The 19,944-nt window shown below is 36.6% G+C and overlaps 2 protein-coding genes across 4 annotated transcripts; one reads left to right on the top strand and one right to left on the bottom strand.

Annotated features, from left to right (window-relative positions):
- The first annotated feature begins 196 nt into the window (after positions 1-196).
- Positions 197-6,814, top strand: LOC110784271 (signal recognition particle subunit SRP54 2). Its single transcript, XM_056842728.1, has 9 exons — positions 197-557; positions 1,422-1,521; positions 1,663-1,816; positions 4,039-4,189; positions 4,317-4,465; positions 4,931-5,031; positions 5,147-5,304; positions 5,447-5,561; positions 6,125-6,814. The coding sequence occupies exons 1-9, from the start codon at positions 327-329 to the stop codon at positions 6,469-6,471; spliced, it is 1,506 nt and encodes a 501-aa protein (XP_056698706.1). The 5' UTR covers positions 197-326; the 3' UTR covers positions 6,472-6,814.
- A 490-nt stretch (positions 6,815-7,304) lies between these two features.
- Positions 7,305-19,375, bottom strand: LOC110784270 (PX domain-containing protein EREX). 3 transcript variants are annotated; one of them, XM_021988712.2, is made up of 10 exons: positions 19,025-19,375; positions 17,755-17,865; positions 17,009-17,107; positions 16,739-16,825; positions 13,685-13,793; positions 12,850-13,517; positions 9,950-10,114; positions 9,612-9,854; positions 8,670-8,885; positions 7,305-7,788 (listed from the first exon to the last, which is right to left on the bottom strand). In XM_021988712.2, the coding sequence occupies exons 1-10, from the start codon at positions 19,208-19,210 to the stop codon at positions 7,558-7,560; spliced, it is 2,115 nt and encodes a 704-aa protein (XP_021844404.2). In that variant the 5' UTR covers positions 19,211-19,375; the 3' UTR covers positions 7,305-7,557. The 3 variants fall into 3 exon arrangements, with proteins under 3 accessions (XP_021844404.2, XP_021844406.2, XP_021844405.2); XM_021988714.2 differs by having other exon boundaries at positions 12,850-13,418; positions 19,025-19,368; XM_021988713.2 differs by having other exon boundaries at positions 17,009-17,099; positions 19,025-19,366.
- Between the last annotated feature and the right edge of the window lie 569 nt (positions 19,376-19,944).

Below are 19,944 nucleotides of genomic sequence, written 5' to 3'. Positions count from 1 at the left end.
TAGCATGATTAAAAATCAACGTTTTTTTCTTATGAAAATCGTTAAGCGGTGTTGATTTATAAATTTTTAGATTTTTAAGGTGTTTAAATATAATAAAAAATAAGTAAGGTGTTTAATTACAAAAACTAATTTTGTTAAGGTGTTAAATGACAAAAAATAATCCTAAAAAAAATCTAAACCTAATCCGGTTCTCTGAGAGTGCAAAGTTTTCTTGAACAGCATTTCTCTGTTATTAATCCCAGAGTGCTCTTCTTTCTCTCTCTTCAAATTTCGGTTCAAACACGACGAATTCCAATTTCTAGGGTTTCTAATCACATTCTGCAAACATGGTGTTAGCACAATTAGGGGGGAGCATATCCCGTGCTCTCCAGCAGATGAGCAATGCCACAATCATCGATGAGAAAGTTCTCAATGAATGCCTCAATGAGATCACTCGCGCCCTTTTGCAATCCGATGTTCAATTCAAGCTTGTCAGAGATATGACCACCAATATTAAGAAGATTGTAAATCTTGATGATCTTGCTGCGGGTCATAACAAGCGTAGGATCATTCAACAGGTACTGTTGCTTTGCGTTTCCGATTGTCGAATTTGAGATTTTTATTGTTCAATTGGTGTTTGAGGACTGTTACTGAGTTTGAGACAGTAGTGTAAATCAGAATTGTTTGGATTTTAATAGGTTTGCATGAATTGATTTTTGTTTGTGGAAATTGGCTATTGTGATAATATCTAAGATTCGTTTTATTCTTGAAAAAGGACACATCTTGCAGGTTGTTTGATTCTAAATGTTGATTTAGTTAGAAAATGAATCTATTGTGCTGACATGATTCAAGTGAGTTGTGAGCTAGTTACTCGCTGGGTTGCGATTTTTGAAGCTATATGTGTGGATATAAAGGCTTGCTGTATTAGTGAGAGTATTAGTGAGAGGCAGGAACAAAATATTGCAATATGGGGGAAACACTTTGAAACGGGGGAGAGATAGAGGGTTTTAGTACTGGAGACGAAGTTAGACTTATTTGTGAGTTGCAAGTTAGGTTTCTTGCAAATTCGCAATTTGTGAAAGAATGTATGTGGATTTGAAGGTTTGTTGTAGTAGTGAGAGATATAATCAAACAATTTTTTGATGGTGTTACGCTTTGAACTGAGTGATGGAGACAGTATTGGACAAGTTGTTATAGCACATCACACATGTTGATATAGTAAATAAGTGCATTGTCTAAAAGGATGATCAATGCTTAGTTGAAGGAACTTGTAATGTAGTTAGGTAGATTTTTCTTCTTGCTTAGACCATCGAAATAGTGTTTACTGTATGCTTTCTTAAACCAACACAATGATTTGCAACTTTGCAAGTGGTCTTTTTGTATTTCATTTTGGTTTGAAGTGAAATCATTTGGTGTTTTACTAAGTAGATACTGTGATTTAGGCTGTATTTAATGAGCTCTGCAAAATTTTGGATCCCGGGAAGCCAGCTTATGCTCCAAAGAAAGGAAAACCAAGTATCGTCATGTTTGTTGGTCTACAAGGTATGTCACATTGAGGTGTAATGCGTTCTAAACTTAATTGTTGGAGTACTGTGATTTTGTTCTTCTTTCTCAAAGGAGGTTCTTGCGCAAACTTGACCCTGGTTTTCCATGTATAATTATGCTGCATGCTTAAATATTCAGGGTCCGGGAAGACAACTACCTGTACAAAGTACGCGTATTATCATCAGAAAAAAGGTTGGAAACCAGCTCTGGTTTGTGCTGATACTTTTAGAGCTGGTGCTTTTGATCAGTTGAAGCAAAATGCTACCAAAGCTAAGATTCCCTTCTATGGAAGGTACTCTACTGTTTGGCCACGATCATTTCCTTGTACTGCTGTTTATTATTTAATTTATTTTGATGTATTTGGAGCATTTTAAATACCCCAGTTGTTTATATGCTTCTGAAGTTTACTTTAGAACATTAGTCCCTCAGTAAACTTCTCCTTAGATACCTTGAATTGGCTATTATGACGGCGAACTGGTGGAAAGAGAAGTAGATATGTAATTGACAGGTGTCACCACGCAGGGGTGGGTAGGTGAAGAATGAGGAAGAGAGATTTTTCTTCTTTGGATGAAGAGGAGAGTAAGGCTTGGTTGGTGGTGCTCATGATGGTCGTGAAGCCCGATGAGGTAAGTTTGGATGAGTATGAAATATAATGTAGGGAAGTGGGACATTGAGTTTGGTAAGTATAAATTGAACTGCAAACTCAGAGGAATTACTTGGAGTGTGGTAAAGGGTTAACATGCTTAATTTTTGATACTGAGACTAAATGCATGAAGATGGTAGGTCTCCACTGGGATTTTTGAAACTCGGTTGAAATCAACCCTGTATGTTTTCTACTTGACATGTCAAGTTCAGTAACTAACTTCATTAATTGTCCTTACTTCTAGCTGATCCACTTTGTCCTTACCGGGCATCCATCTTTGCTGCCAATCATATTTTAAAGTAGGTTCTATTTTCCTACTTTTTGCTTCATATTGGTTGGAGGATCATATATCTCTTTTTGGGAGTGGGGGCTGAATAGAGTAATGCTCAATGATGCAGTTGTGTGGCTTACCTGGAGACAAGTGGGATGAAGAAGCTAGAATAAGTTACTTATTATGAGCACACAAATCCCCTTCCCTAAAAGAACAAAAAAAGGAAAAGAAAATGAAAACCGAAGCAAGAAAAAGGGACATTTTCTTTGAAATCTGAGAATGCAAGTGATGTCTTATGTCTGGCAATCAAGTGATTTTACCCAGTGGTTAATCTATCGTTTTTTTGGTACTCCTAATCTTGATCAGCAGGAATGTAAGAAGTGAATTTGTGAATGTCATTGGTTTGAATCAATTGGCTGGTTATATATCTGCAATCTTGTTGAATTTCTATTACTGAATGAAAAACATTTGAACAAGGGTTCTGTACAATTAGCTGAGAGGTGCAGAAAGGGTTAGGGAGAGAATAGGAAGGAAGAGAGAAGGATAACTAGGGTAGTAGTACTATGGGAAAATGCTGTCTAGTGCTTAGACTTTCTTTCTCTTGAACTTGCATCTCTGTTTCTACAACATGTGTGATGATATTTTTGTAAAGTTGATCAAACATCAAATAGTACATTTTAAAGGGAGAACTTGCATCTCTGTTCCTACAACATGTGTGTTGATATTTTCATAAAGTTGATCAAACATCAAATAGTACATTTTAAAGGGAGAAAACATGAACCTATGTCTCAACATTTTTTGAAACAGACAGATGCCTTTGAGTTAAATTCCATTTGGTTCAGTCTTAGTTTTAAAAAGCACGCTTTTTTGCGCTTAAAGCTCGGAAGCTCAGAAGCTCACAACAAAACGCTTTTGCCAGCCGAACCCTAGCGACATACAAGAAGTGCGCGCTTCCTAGCGCTTCGGTGCTTTTGCGCTTCCTAGCGCTTTTGCGCTTCCTGTAGTCTGGGCACATAAGACCCTTCTTTTTTATAAAAAATAAAGTCACGTGACTCTAATCTTCTTTTTTAAAGTATCACGTTATTTCTTTTTTTTAAAAAGCGAATATTTGGGAAGTTTTTGAAAACCCTAGTGCAATTTTCTCCCGTAGCCGGATTTCTCTAGCCTTCTCACTGGATTTCTCCCCGTCGGATTCTGAATATTTCTTTCATCGTTTTGATTTCTCTTTTTTTTTCATCTTTTCTTTCCATATTTTCTCCATATTTTCTGAACTTTTGAAAATTTATTATTTCTTTCCGGGTGCACTTCGCCTACGAAAAGCGTGCGCTTTCGCTTTGCGCTTAAGCTCCAGAGCCCTTTTGCGCTTTAGTGCGCTTCGCGCTTTTTAAAACCAAGGGTTCAGTATTTGCTCATACAAGTGTACTTCTTCATGAGGGGTTGAGGACTTGGTGTGTTCATATGTTTTTTGTACCGTGATCATGGAGATTTATTTCTGAAGAAGAAGCAATTGTGTTATGTAGTTTTCTTGAAATGATAGTTAGTTTTATCAGTGGAGACTATCGACTGTATGTATGTTAATGATAGCCTGCTATATTAACAGTTACATGGAGTCAGATCCAGTGAAAATTGCTGTTGAAGGTGTGGAAAGATTCAAAAAGGAATCCTGTGATCTCATTATTGTTGATACTAGTGGACGCCACAAACAAGAGGCTGCTCTCTTTGAAGAAATGCGCCAAGTTGCTGAGGCAACGGTAAATCTTTCTAACTTCATAGATTCTTCCATTGTGTTTATCACTGTATACCCCTTCTTCTATGAGTGAAGGACATGGAGACATGCAGTTGTTGAACCTTGTTCTATTTTTTTTTTCTTTTTTGCAGAAACCAGATCTGGTCATATTTGTCATGGATAGTAGCATCGGTCAAGCTGCATTTGATCAAGCTCAAGCTTTCAAGCAAAGTGTTGCTGTTGGTGCCGTGATTATTACTAAAATGGATGGTCATGCAAAGGGAGGTGGTGCTCTTAGTGCGTAAGTATAATGGAATTTACAAGTTGATTACTTAATTTTTTAATCACTATCCCCCCCACCCCCTCCCTCCCCTCCCCTCTTCCCCCCGACAAATGGATCCACCTGTACTATAGTTTGCAAACAATCTTGGGTATCGGAGAACGTTACAGCATTTAAGTAGTGTGAATTTTAGAACTCTTTTCTTCTGTATCCTGCTGGATTATTTAGCTAGTTAAAGTTAGTTGTAAGATCATGAATGACTTCAGCTAATGCGTAAGCTTTCATTCCTCTTTGCTTCTACACGCTGTAAATAATTTCTTTGCTCGAAACAAGTGTTCCGCAAAATTCATAGCATTTTGTCATTGAGGTCATAGTGGTGCTTTAGTTTGCCTTTCTTATTTTGAAGTCCTTATGTATGGTTTTGATTTCTGATATGTTGTTGCCCAAGTGTTTTGTGAAATTTAATAAACTTCAATTGCCGTGCAGTGTGGCTGCAACCAAGAGTCCTGTGATATTCATCGGAACAGGAGAGCACATGGATGAGTTTGAGATTTTTGATGTCAAGCCGTTTGTTAGCCGCCTTTTGGGTATATACTTGCTCGTACTTCTCACCTTTTTCTTCTTCTTTTGTATATTCTTCTGCCAGTTGGGCTATACATCTCTGACATCCTGAATTATGACGTCGTCTCTCTCTTTCATTAGGTATGGGTGACTGGTCAGGGTTCATGGATAAGATTCATGAAGTGGTTCCCATGGATCAGCAGCCTGAACTATTGCAGAAGTTATCTGAGGGGAATTTTACTCTCAGAATCATGTACGAGCAGTTTCAGCATATCATGAAGATGGGTCCTATTAGTCAGGTATGGTGTCTCTCTTTAACCTGAAAAGGAAACTCCAGGATTAGCTTGATTACCCCAATAATTTTAAAATATTTGGCAAAGGAGAAAGGTTGTGTTAATTTGAACATGTTTCAAGCTGTAACTAATATGTTTTTCACGGTAGGTTTTCTCAATGCTTCCTGGGTTCGGTGCTGAGCTGATGCCCCAAGGTCAAGAAAAGGAGAGCCAGGCAAAGATCAAGCGCTATATGACCATGATGGATTCAATGACAAATGATGGTAAGTTGTGGATACCTTGGATGTTTTCTATTTGGGGTAAACACACAATGCATTTAAACTATTTACTATTAGCTGAAATGTGGTTTTTGGTGCAACAAGAGGCATAATTGGGCAATAACAGGTTTCAATTGAAATGAGTGGGAGTCCTTCTATAAAAAAGCCATGATAGAAAAACATAGACATCTATTCTTTACTGAATCTTAGGTGTCATATTTGGATGAATAGTTGGTGCATAAACATATTTTGTTGTGACTAGTGATTTGCGGCAACCATTTTCAAAATATTAAGTGAAACCCATGCTATTAACGGAAGCAATTTTATGGTTTTTTATGCCTAGTTTAGTGACGGGGAGGATGACTTCTAGTGTTGCATTTTTTATCAAACTATACACGTGTTTTCCTCTAGGTAATGTCTGCCCTATATATCTGGCCAACTTTTGGGGTACTCATTTCACGTATTAGCTAATGAATCAAATTTGAGGCTCTAAATGTCAGAAAGAAAATACTTTGTTTTGGTCTTGGTTAGTCCTTCAACTCTGTTTTGATTTGATCATTACGCTGCAGAGTTGGATAGTTCAAACCCAAAACTTATGACTGATTCCCGAATTATGCGGATTGCTCGTGGAGCGGGTCGTCAAGTTAGGGAAGTGATGGACATGTTGGAGGAATACAAACGCCTTGCAAAGATCTGGAGCAAGATGAAGGGACTTAAGATTCCAAAGAAGGGAGAAATGAGCGCCTTGTCACGTAACATGAATGCACAACATATGAGCAAGGTTCTTCCTCCACAGATGTTGAAGCAGATAGGGGGTATGGGTGGTTTGCAAACCCTAATGAAACAAATGGGAAATATGGGTAATATGGGTTCTGCTAAAGATATGATGGGTATGTTTGGTGGGGGAGACAAGTAAAACTTGTTGTTCGGGATTACGGTCTACTCTAATTACCATCTGCTGGCATAGCATGAGTTATTTTGCTATATTTCTGGAGTTAAACATGCCTTTCCAGCTATTTCTTGCCAGAATTCATCTGGATCCATATTGAAGATGCATATTGTGTGAGTTCTTGGTCTCAGAAAAGTACAGTAATAGTTTTGTATTATTGGTTTGCTTTACCAGTAAACTAACAGTTATTTTAGCTATCTCAAGCTGTTAATACACTATAAAGTTGTAAGCAGTTCATATCTTTGTGTAATTTGTGTAGTTTTACTAATTTCATTAAATTTAATGGCAATCTCAGTTCACATTTGCACCAGTTTATCATTTCAAGCTCCAATGTTTTACTACGGAGTACTTCATTAGAGCAACTTCAACGATGAGCTACAAGGTGTTGTGGCTAAGTTTGCCACATCAAATTTCTAGCTATAATGGATTTAAGCTATAAATTTTCACATTAGTGGGCTACAATACATCGTAGCTCCCTATAATATTTAATTTAAATAATTTATTTATTTGAAATACCTGTCCAAAATAGATACAAGGTTTTAACAATTGCTTATGTAACTGTTGTACCAATGGTGGGCTATCTGCTCACATGTTTATCTACTGTTTGCTAAAGAAAGCTGAAAGCTGTCATTTCTGTGTGGATTTATTATTGAACTTCCCGTACAATTAATCTAGAAGACATCTGAGAGATCACATTCTATGGAGTTTGGATTTAGAAAGAACTAGATTTCCAACACAAAGGCGCTTCAAAGCAATGAATACATACACCCTAGGCCATATGGCTCATATTGGTCAGTAAGTGACTGGAAGGAGTGGTCAATACTGGTCATTACAGATGACATGAACAAATATCCTCTCAAAAGTGTAAACAGTATAAGAGTGAGAAAATTGAGCCTATCTGTCAAATGAAAAGCTCAATCTTTTATTTTCATGGTACATATTCCCATTCAAGGGCATTAAAGATCAAATACTTAAACATAAGGTCATCATTCAAATGATGAAGTGTTGCATTCATAACATATCTGTACATTATTAACTCAGAAGTTAGAACATTCACAAGAACTTTCCCAAGACAGTTTGCTTTGAGGACACCTCTTTACTTTCATCTTGCTTATTAGACAGGTCGAGTGTCTTAAGAGCGCAACGGATCAGAGAATTTATTTGTTTCCTTCTTGTGGCATTGTCAATAAAGAGCTCTGTAACCATCTTTCGCAGCTCGTCCACTGTTGTTGTATTGTCAGACATTTCTGCTGAATATTCAACATCTTGAGCAAGCAGCTGAGCCTGTCATGTCATGTCATAATTATGATTTGTATTAAATGGAAAGCACAAGATCACACACTAGCACAGAACAAGAGATTATACAATAGCAGATTCTGTATTATTGGTCTGAGTAAGATCATGAAATAAAGTTCATTTCCAATAAATTTGATTGTTTTTATGAACCAAGTCTTTTGATCACCCAGTTAGATCTGAACTGTTGGGGCTTCAGTTTACTTAGATGGAACATTATACTCAAATAACTATAAGTGAAGTTCAGCACAAAAAGCTCCTTTTTTTGGCACATTGAAGAACCGCTGTTTCCTTGGACATTGTTCCCTAGAAATTAAAGACAAATTCATCTTTTGTCAAAAAAAAAAACCATTTGAGCAACATATCAGAAAAAGGAATGAACATGGATGACAACTTGTAAGGAGCACCATTTCCGCAATGAATTTCTTCCTAGTTCATCCATGATCAACAAAACAACAAGTCATTACTGAAAATTTCCAGCTTTGTATCACAACGAGATACTTCGTAATACATTTGCTGAATAATCCTCTATTATTTTTCTTACATCTTGCATTACTCACCCCACCAATCAAGGTTCAAGAATTGACAAAAAAAACAGAGTTTGGAATTGCCATGAAATCTCTGAAATTGCTTGTTTTAACATTTGTGCTGCCGTGTCGGTTCCTCTCCTAGTTTTAATTACCCAAAAACAGTCTAGTCCCAAATTTATTTTTTTATAAAATCTCTCTTCCCACTGCCCGAGTAATCCTATATTCAGTAAATCCAAAGAACAGCATCCTGCCCTGTACATCAGCAACGGTTCCCTGGAGGAGGGGTGTTACTGATCACACGGAAATAAATCAAACAAGAAAAAGCAATATACAAGAAAGTACCTCAGCTAGAAGAAGTCCAATTCGATTATCAGACATAGTAAGTTGATCGATAGCATCTGATGGTGAAGTATCCAGCACTAATTTATCTTCCTCTTCAACCAGGAAGTTCACACTGGATTCTTCAAGCCGTTTTTGAAGAATTGAACATTCATGCAACAACTTCTCATTAACAGAATTAGCATATTCCCTTCTTTGTTTCTCATTTTGGAGATCTCTCTGGTATCAGTTGGTACGAGAAGTAAGTTAGAACAGAGACCACACACAAAAATAATTACATATTTATACCAAAAAATGAATAGTTTGCATGACTTGCTTGCACATGTTAGTTAATAGATTCCTGATGAAGAACTAGGAGTCATGGTTGTATTTAGTGGCGGAGCCAGGAAATCGTCATTGGGGGGGCTAACCAATTAAAATAAAAATTTCTATACAATGGTTTTGGCACGTTATATAAATAAGCAAGGACTAAGCATAGTGCTTTGATGTTTTCATAGTAACAATATACTTTTTTACTCGAATGATGTCAAATACGGTTATCAGCAAAATATTTTTAAAATTTTAAAGAGAAAAGAAACAAAAACAAAGAAGTATGGAAGGAATACAAGAAGAAAAACAATGCTTAAGTAAAATAAGGGAGTTGCAGTAGCTGAGATTCGAACCCGGGAGGATATGCGCTACATTTCGCCTCCCCCCCTAGCTCCGCCTGTGGTTGTATTTTTTCAGTTCACATATTATGTCTTTAGCTCGTCTAAGAAAGAAAATGGATGAAAAATCTGGAGATCATAAAAGTAAAAAAGTTGGGCAAACAATTCAAATTGAAGATGATCTGATTCATATCTTTTCACAGCTAGAGTAAGAAGTCACCAAGTTAGCAATGTCGCCAAAGTACTTAGTTGTCTAAAATAAAAAAGAATATTAGGCTCTTTTGGGATGAAAATTTACCTCCAGATCTAGCTTTTCTTTCATTGAGTTGCTAAGTTCCTGCTTCAAATTTGATTGTGAACTTCGAAGAGACTTAACCTCTTTGACAAGAACTTTCAAATCTGTTTTTGATTTTGTTTCAGACTCTTCATGATGTTTCTGTGAGCTCTCAAGTTGACCCCTAGACACATCTAATTCCTGTCTCAGCATTTCGTTCTCCTGGATAACAGCTAAATTTTCGGAAGCCACCCACATCTTTTCATCCTGAAACATCACTGTGGGGTATAATTAAAAGAACCTAAAACCAGTTATTCTAGGTTGCACACAGAATTTATTAAAATAGGTGCACGACTTTAAACCTGTTCAGCCTTTAATTTCATTTCCATTTCTAGACACTTCTTCCGAAGTTCCTCCATATCCCATTGCACTTGAGTATACCTCTCCTTTTCAGTGGAAAAAGCTTGTTGAAGGTTGTCTTTTGTATTCTCTTTAGTAGTTTCCAGATCCACTTCCAAATCGGTGAGCTGAGAAGAAAATACCAGAAGAAAGTTATAGTAAGACTCATATTTTTTTATTTATAAAAACAGTGCTTAGCATAAAATGGCAGGTCCAAGGGATTAAGTAATGAAACTAAAATAAAGGAAGAACTGACTGCAATTTAAACAGGCATAATACAATTTTTTTTAGGTAACTAAAACATGAAACTTAGACAAAGCAATCATTCAATCCTAAAGGCAAGCTACTTAGCAGGATGTCCATTCTATACCAGAGTGTAAAACTAAACCCTCTAATATTCTCCTCTCTCAGTGTGCTTTGCACATGACCACATGGAGAGGAGAATGATAAAACATATAAAATCAAGGGCGAAAAAACTGGATACGGAGGGGGCCCAATTGTATACACATATTAAACCAAAAGATTATGAAAGTACTGCTCTACGCTCATTCATCATGTCACTATGTCATCTATAACAAAATCCACACAATTTATAAAAAAACAGAAATGTAGACAGAAATGTTTATAAATAATTATAACAACAAATAAATAAGGAAGAGAATGAGAGATGAAATTTGCGTTACGTACTTAAAATCTAAGCTGTGGAGCAATAGATTGGGGAAAGAAAATAGATTTTAGTTTAAGCAAAAGATAAAACCAAGAAAGGGGAAAATATTTACTGTAAAAAAAATGAACTCATAGAAACTAGGCTTGTATCGGACGCTAAATATTGTATACCCCGTATCACTTTTCCCATGAATCTGATGTTCCGTAGCAATGAAGTAAACTAAAATCTGCAACAACTACTGTTTGTACAGTCGTTCTTTTGGGTTACTTTTTCCACACCAAGAGGGAAAGAGGGATCACACTAAATACCAAACATTAAAAATCAGACTTCTATAACCAGTTTTAGAGGTTCAGTTGGGCCTTTGAGGGGGCCATGGACTACTTACTACTTACGGCCCAACTAAGCCTCACAGCCTCACCCCTGTTTAAAGTACTTAAACTACACTAGGGTATAGGATCACAAATTGTCATGAACTTGGGGTCTAACACCATCAACTCTAAAGAAGAATCCACCAAGTTGAATGATGAAAGTCCAATTATACAAGGCACACACATAACAAAAGATGGGACTACCCAGTGAACAAGGAAACAAGAGGGGGAAATGTAAAAGATAAAAAAATGGTCATACATTCATAGCCACTCCACCTTAAAGGTTGGACTGATTGAAAGATTTTGAAACGAGATAAAAATCTACTGTCAACAACCCTTAAAGACAAGCCACTGAGTTTAAGATAAAAGATCACCTTATCACTAATATCATCAAAAGGAACTAAGAAGTTATAATAGAGCACCTCTTACTCTCCTAGAAAAGAGAAACCGAATCACCATCTCCAACAAAGACCCATGTACTAACCAAAAAGGGAATTTTCCAAAGAATAACATAAAAAACGAAAAGAAATACTCTCTTCTTTTTCATTTTTGAAAAATAGGAACTTCATTTTTGTTCAAAAACCTATCTTCCTCTTGCAAGTTTCCATCCTAATAAGGAGGAGTCTATTATGGACCACAGTACTAGCTAGCTGAACACTCTACAATATTAAAGTATCATAAATCTTTTATAATAAACTGCAATCAGACTAATACGAGAGTGTCTTTTTTTTTTGGTAGCTAAGCAAGCATTATATTCCAACCATATATATAACTCAATACAACTTAAGAGCCACTTTGCAGGAAGGTACCGGTCCAAAATAAAAGCTCATACACTGATAGAGTATTTCTTTTTTTATAGCAGTTCAGTGATAGAGTGTCTTTAGATAAGCAAAACAAGTTCTAAGAGTATCATATAATCCACCGGTTTCTAAGAGCTCTAATGAGTCCCTAGAGAAATTGTTAACAGAAGACAGAACACAGACAGGGCCTATCAATAATGTTCATCCTTTGAATCCTATACAAAGAAGCAAAGGGTGGTCCCATCGGATATCAAACCATCCTATTTAAAACATTCTTATGTCCAAAATAATGACGATATCCCTTCAGAGAACCAAAAGAAAGAAGAGAAACACCTTTAAAAAAAATAAACCCAAAATCAACTCATAAATAAACAAATAGCCAGCGTTCTAAGTACAGATGCATTTACACTACTCAGAGGAAACAGTTAGTTTCGCTGATCGTGAAACATAGTGCCATTTTGGTACATTAACCAGAAATTGTCTCTTTGAAGGCACTAACAGTCCGATTTCATCTTGAACAGCATGCCAGCTTCGTAATCACACATAAGACATTTTCCAAACAACATCTTGAGTACATGGGTGAAAACAATGAGGCATAGTTATTATTAAAAAAAAAAGGTAACATAAATAAACGGCTCAGTTGTATCAGGTAGAAGAAAAGATGAAAAGAATTATCCTGCCAATTGGAGATAGGGAAACTCAAACATAAACAAGGAGATAGTCAGGAAATCAACAGTAAAGTAGTAAACCATGTAGGACTCAAGCCAAAGGTAGAACATGGAAAGGAAGGCAAAGAGTAGAATATGAAACCCAGCCCTTTCTTCTAGTACAAACTAATGTAGGAAGCTAAATTTCAATGTAATTGGGACAACAGCCACCATAATCAAAATTATCAAAAAAAAAAAAGGGATGCGGATGTGGACAACTACTACCAAGTACCACCATCAAGTAAGCTCTAGGTGAAGTTGGGCTTTGTATGCAGCAGTGTTAAGATAATAAACCAGAAAAGTATGGATTCAGAAAGATACCTTTGTTGTAAGGTATTGTCTTACTGCGAGCTCTTGATTTAGTCTAGCAACAAGGTCCTCCATATCTGCTTTTGCGGTTGCCAGCCTTCTCTGCATGGTAAGTAGAACCCTACTGAATTTATGGCGTTGATCTGATGGAAGAGCCACCAATAAACTGCTAGTAGACTGTAGATCCTCATCTGTCGGACTTTCAGCTTCCACAGAAAAGTTGAGTCCACCTTTGTCATGAACTCTAAATTTTCCCCAGTTTAAAATTTCACTGGGTTTTGAAGAGCTTACTTCACTTCCAGTAATATTCATAAAATTGCCCATCAACTTGTTATCTTCTCCATCTGATAGAATCTTCTTTCCATCCTCATCATGAGATGTAAAGGCACCTTCATAAGATTTATCCTTCTTCCTACCACTATTGGCCTTATAATACTTAATGCCTTCACCAATGGTTTCTGTTCCACCGGTAAATTCGATATCTGATGCAGAACTTACCCCACTAGCCCCAGATACAGCACGACCTCCATGCTCAGGTGTTCCAATGTCCGATTTTTCACACCCAGCGCTATCACCATAATCTGATGCGACAGATGAAACATCACCAATCACAGGGATCTTAGAACTTGACTGACACTCAGCAAATGAAGAGACTCCATTCCCAGATGAATCATTGAATGCTGATTTTAAAAAAAACGTATAAATCAAATCACCTCATTCAATTCAAAAGGTTCTCAGATAGAAAAGTTTAGATAGTCTCAACTCCTGAGCTTCCAAAAAATTTCACTAATAAATAATTCAAGATGAAACAGCCAAAGAAACTAAGATTTATTAGGAAAACACCTACAAGACCTGGCAGCAGCTTCTAACTCCAGAAAGATTGCCACAGGTGCACTTCTTGACACAACAATGCTTGATAATAAGGTATCCATCCAAACTTCCAAAGAAGTTCTTCTCTGTGTGAAAGAGAAAGTTGCAAATTAGTACTGCATCGTCTATACTATTGCCATGGAAGTTTGAAGAAATTACAAAAAAGTCTGAAATCCCACAATAAGTATATCATTGGAAGAGAGAAGACCATATAGGTCTAGGAATTAAGAGTAACCACTGAAACAGAACTTGACAACATTTTAGTTAGCCACCACCACCACCATAGAGAGAGATTCCATCAAGTTTCAAAAAAAAAATTATACCAACCTGAAACCTAAGTAAGTAAGGAAGGGAGGGAGGGAGGGAGGGAGGGAGGGAGGGAGAGGTAGTACAAGTTGGCTGGTGGAAACTAAGGTTGTGGTTCTTCCAAAAAGAAAATGAGACTACTCTAACCAAACAAAATTCTTTTTCTTGATTTCTTTCCTCCCAGAACCTTTTGTTGACTCCTAATCGTTTCTGTGAGCCCAACCAAGCAGCCCCGAAAAGTTAATTTACCGTTTTAACTGGTTTTTTGGATTCAGAATTACAACATTGGGTTTGTCAGTACAAAAGCACTAGTGGCAGTACTGGAGTATGTTAAGACTTTGCAACTTGTAGAATGCAATGCACCACGTAGCACTCTACCAAGCCATATTGCCCTCTTCCCTCTTAATACTTTTGAAATGGATAAACAGGCTCAACCAACTGCTAAAGGTGTTCATCATACGAGACAACTCGGGCCAGCTGCTCGAGCATGAGTTTGTCAAAACACAGCTCTGAGTGAGCTTGACTTGAGTTCGAGCACAGCTTAATATATTTCCTAATCGAGCTTAGAAAATCGCAACTCTACTGAATAAGCTCGCCGGAACTCGGTTGCATTATAAAAACCGTCTTATACATAACTTCTACCTGCCCTGTAACCTATGAATATACACAGCATGCTAACTCTTTGTGAATAATACTATTCAGAACATGTTCCCTCACAGGTCAATGCTACAACAACTGAAGCACGAATAAATCTACACATATCCTCAAGCATACTCTTCATTCCTTTTCCATTTCATATATCATTTTTTAATTGATGACTACCGTCTTCAATGATCGGAGCATCTGATATGTGCTATCCACAAAAACAAAGGTAGCCGATACGTGCTTGTATACTTTGATTGTGTACTTATCAGATTAGAAGTTTCAGTAAAAAGGACAACATATTCAAACGCCGTCAAGAAATGTCATTCTAAGTTCAGACTCCAAAAGAACCCAATTTCAAGATCAACCATATGAAGAAGTGAGACAAAGGAAAACTTGTTTAGTTCGCCCTATGAAACAGCGAAGCCAGACAGCAATCTGCATTAGACTATTAAATCCTGATGCTTGCACTGTAACTCCTTGGGCACAAAATGACAAATACAACTAAACATCTGACATCAAGACTTCCAGCCTTACTAAACGTCTACACCATAGAGAGTTAAGACAATGGTTTCCAGATAAGGATGTAGACTAGCAGAGTGGATAAAGTCCAAAGTTTAGTAAAATCCAGTTCAAAGTAAATAGACTGGACTAGACTCAGAATAATTCAGACTAGATTTGGAGTTGATATTTTGGACTGACTTTGAACACAACCTCAGGAGTCAAAATTCCATAATAAAAATTTCTAACACAAAATTTAGACTTCATGGATAATTTGAAAAGATTTTTACCGCAAAACTTTAGGGATGTGCAAGCTTTGAATTTCCAATAATAAGATTTAGCACTCTCCAGCTCTCCTGTCTTCTCTATTGTCAAAATAAAAGCCCGATGAAAGTGACAATGAATCAACTCAAATCCTAAACTTAAATCCCTAAATATGTGGGCCCTTTGTCTTTATTCAGTATGTCTCCCTCACAAGTCTCAATTATCTATCTTCTCTATCCATGTTTCACCCTCCCTCAAATCTTATATTTCTTTCTCTTTCTCGATAAAGAGGTTCTCTCCCCCCCCCCCCCCCAAGTTCTGTCTTCGTTTGCCACTAGCGCATGCACTAATATTTGCACTTCTTTTTACGTTTGAGAATATTTTCTAATGTCTATGATATAATGTAATTTTGTACATTTGTTAGAAATTCTGCAATAGATTCTCGAAAATTTAATTTTTAAAATGGGTTTTGTTCTCAAAAAGACAAAATAACAAAGTGGACTTGAAATTCAGATAGGACCATAACGGGTTTGGACCAATGCACAATTGTAGTATTATACAGACAAAGTGGACTAGATGTGTGAATTTCAACTCAGATATTGTACTTCAAATTTTTCTGGATTGGATTTGGACTTGGCAAAGCCCAATCCAATCCATTTAATTCACACACCTAGTCCACAAAGTCCAAATCCAATCCATCTAATTCACACACCTAGTCCACAATTGGAAACAGACATAAGGGATAGGTCTATAATGAAGGTCATTCCTCTACTAGAAGAAGAAAGCAGTCAGTAACATAACTATTCTTTTAAGAACCATCAGTTAACAAACGACTTTATATAAATTCCGGTCAATATTGAGAGTCCAGACTCCAGAGGCAGGGTTTACATAGAGAATCAGATCTCAATTATGCATATTTGTCTTTTACTCTCTTCCTCTTTTACTAGGTGTACCTTGGGTGACACAAACAGGGGCATGACATCAATCTCTGTCATCAGGAATCGGGGGGAAAGAAAAGTAACTTGTCAAAGATCCAAGATATTGTGTATTGTGTTGGATCACCAGAAACCTAGATTACTGTTAAAGACAATCAGAACCAGATACAGGCACTACTGGCAGAGACAATTAAACACGATGCAGACAGAGTCTAACCCAGTACAATACAAAAGTAAGACTTTTCATGTTAGATCTTCCAACAAGATTCGTCTGGAATTGAAAAATTAGTTTGGCCAGCGTATTTGATGGTGAACAACTTTATTTTACATAGATGATAGATACAGCAAAAGCATTTCAAAATCCAACAGAAGTTACTCTTTACCTCCTCAATCAAACTCCTGTTTTGTGCACCCATAAGCCTCCTCGGAGGAGGAGGAGGCAGAATTTTCTTGGGAAATAGCTTTTGGACCTGCAAAAATAGGAGCAATATTGATTAGTGCAAGCAGCCAAACAGTAGCAATAAATTTCCTGTAACAGGAAATGACAAAAATTTCTGTATAAACTCCGTCGAAGAAAACAGCTAGACCAATCCAGTTACAGGGTATACAGGAAAAAGACGAAAAGGCACCCTAATAAAATTATGTGGGCTAACCTCTGAAAACAGCTTCAAGAAATCACTAAATCTGCGTAATATTCCACGGGTGGTTGTGATTGCTTCTGGTGTCTGTATGCCAACTTGGACCCTGTAATACTGCCGCTTATGATAGTTAGACAGAAGCCACAAAGGCCAAAGTACCACCACACGCACCATATAAGGACTATGCAAGTAACTCAAAAAAAGTAGTGGGGGTTGGCTGCATAAGCTGGAAACACCAAATTAAAATTGTGGTTATTTTATTCACTACAGTCAGAAACTGAACAATGCACAAGGAGTCAAGGAAAGTACATGTATGAAATATATGATTAAGTTAAATCATGAAGAAAAGGAGACATGATGTCACTTCAATTAGTCCAACCTTCCTATGAAGATATTTATGAGTAGAATAAGAAGTAAACAACCAAGACTTTATGACAAAAACATGTACTGCAAGTGTACAACACATCTGATGATTTCAGCTTATCCCAGCGCAAACCAAAAGATTGCAAATGCAACCCTCTTCTCAAATGAAGAAAACAATGAAATAGACACACTGTATTGGAAGATGAAACAAAGATTTAATAGTAAACTTTTTCATAGACCTAGCTATGTTTTAAAGCTATCATCTTGACCAGGATGGATTTCATGCGACTATAACATGAAATAGAGATCACATACAAATGCGATAGTACGAATACTGCCTGTTTATTTCTCATTAGGTTCTAAGTAACAAATAAAGTTTAAACATATGCAATATATACCACAACGGGACCAGAGCCTCTTGAATTGGATAGGGTAGTCCAAGAAGGAATAGTGACACAGTATCTCCATCCAGTATGTGGATCATGAGGCCAAACAGTGTGACGCCCATCCTGCAGACAAATCGATTATTGTGAATCTCGTTAAGCCAATAATCTATAGAATATTTTCCGCATGAGACTAGCCATACATAAATTATTCAATGATTATTGTATAAGATCATGGCTCATGTATCATATGAATCAGGCAAGGGGACCACACCTATGTGCTATGTGTTACATAACAAGGTAGATGGTAACATACCTTGAAAGAAAAGGGTCTAAAAGAACTATTTTGTTCGATTAACTTTCCTTCTCCTTTAACAAGAAACAGGAGTTCTTCTATCGTTTACTAGATATCAAAATAGTCAATTGAGTCAAAAGACGGTCCATTTCATGATATCTTCAATTTTTTGTTTTCTCCAGTCAAGACAGTTTGCTTGAGTTCTCATTATTAATGAAAATAACTGCCCATAGAGAGAAGCCGCCTTAACTCAAGATTGCTAATCAAATATTTCGTTAGTTCCTTGAACATTCTATGGGGATTAATTCCTTTATTTTTCTGTTTCGTAGCTGCTCTTTACATTCTCATTCAAACTACAAGCTACTGCAAAGTGTTTTTTTAATTTATTATGTAGCTTCATCAATACCAAAATATTGTAGATCAATTCATCGTATTCCTTCATCTATTAGCTGCAACAAATCAGTCTCCCCTCCCCTCTTTCGTGCCCTTCTAGCACATTCCTATCATCTACGAAACAATCGGTACTGCAAAACAAGTGCCACCCTTTAGTTCATCAAGTCCTCTACCTCGCCCGACAAACATCATACAATCTGACCACATAGAAATCTCATAAAACCAAATTCATCCAAGTCATCCCCACATTTTGCCTCATACTTGAATTTTTTTTAGTGAAATTCCATAGTCCTCCCCTCACTCAGAATTCATGATCTTAACATAGCCATTATAAATTTATAATTGTACTATTGCGGAGTATAAATAAAATTCACAGGAAACTATATTACCGACATCAAATTGACTAAAATTTAGCAATCATCAAACAATAATAATAATAAATAATAAATAATCAAACACCCAAAACCCAGAAATCAGAAACCCACCAAATTGCAGTAACAAACTTACAAAACCCCAATTAATCGATCATACATTCCAATCAAAAAATACGAAAAATAAAATAAAAATTGGGGACACAAAAAGGAAGATAAATTATACCCATTTTTGAGGAGGTGGACTCCAATCCATGCCCAAAGGCAAAGGGGAAGTACCATCATGACGAAAGGTGGATTGAACTTGGACAATTGGTGAAGAAGCTTCATAATCACGGGTGAATCTTTCATAAGTAAGATTATCATTGATTCCGAAATCCAAGAGTGTAAAATCCATTCCATAAGCGTTCATAATCTATGCAACTATTTCTCTTTTTTCTCCCTCCTAAATTTTAAGAAGTGAAGGGTGGCTGCCATTTCTGATTTGCATAGCATTTGTTTCCGGCAGCTCGAGCTTCTAACAATCCCGTCCCTATTTGTTTGTTCCTCGTTTTAAACGTTGCCTTATCTCCGTTCTAAATCATCGACATCGCGTGACTTTTGCACTATTTATATATGGCAATTTTTTTTAAAAAATAAATAAATTATAGGCCAGATATGCGAGAAACTTATATAAATTTTATTGTAAAATCACCTCTTTATTTTATTATATTTTATGAAAGACAACCAAAGGAAGTTTTCCGGCATTGACTAATATTTTTCCGTCATTGACTCAAGTGAGTAACCCGTGTGGCTTCATTTTACATGTTAACTTGTAAAAACGAGGATGTTTAGTAGAAACGAAACAACTTTGCTTAAACACAACACAATATATCAAAATCGAGCACTACTAATAAACATCACTTTAACAATGTGTTTTGCGGGAAAGGTAGCAAAATGAAGCCACGCGTGCGCTCACGTGCAAGTCAATGGCCGAAAAAACTCAGTCAATGCCGGAAACTTCTCTTAGGTTGTCTTTTGCAAAAAAAATTACATTAAAGTGTGATTTCACAAAAAATTATATAAGGTCCTTTCTCGCAAAATTTGGGTTATCAAAGGTCATTTTTGATAAATTTGCCTTTGTATATTTACTTCTTACATCAAACA

Source organism: Spinacia oleracea, chromosome 4 (assembly GCF_020520425.1).
Source record: "Spinacia oleracea cultivar Varoflay chromosome 4, BTI_SOV_V1, whole genome shotgun sequence".
Lineage (NCBI taxonomy): Eukaryota > Viridiplantae > Streptophyta > Magnoliopsida > Caryophyllales > Amaranthaceae > Spinacia > Spinacia oleracea.
Note: the sequence above shows the minus strand (reverse complement) of the source record. Positions and strands in the feature narration are given on the sequence as shown.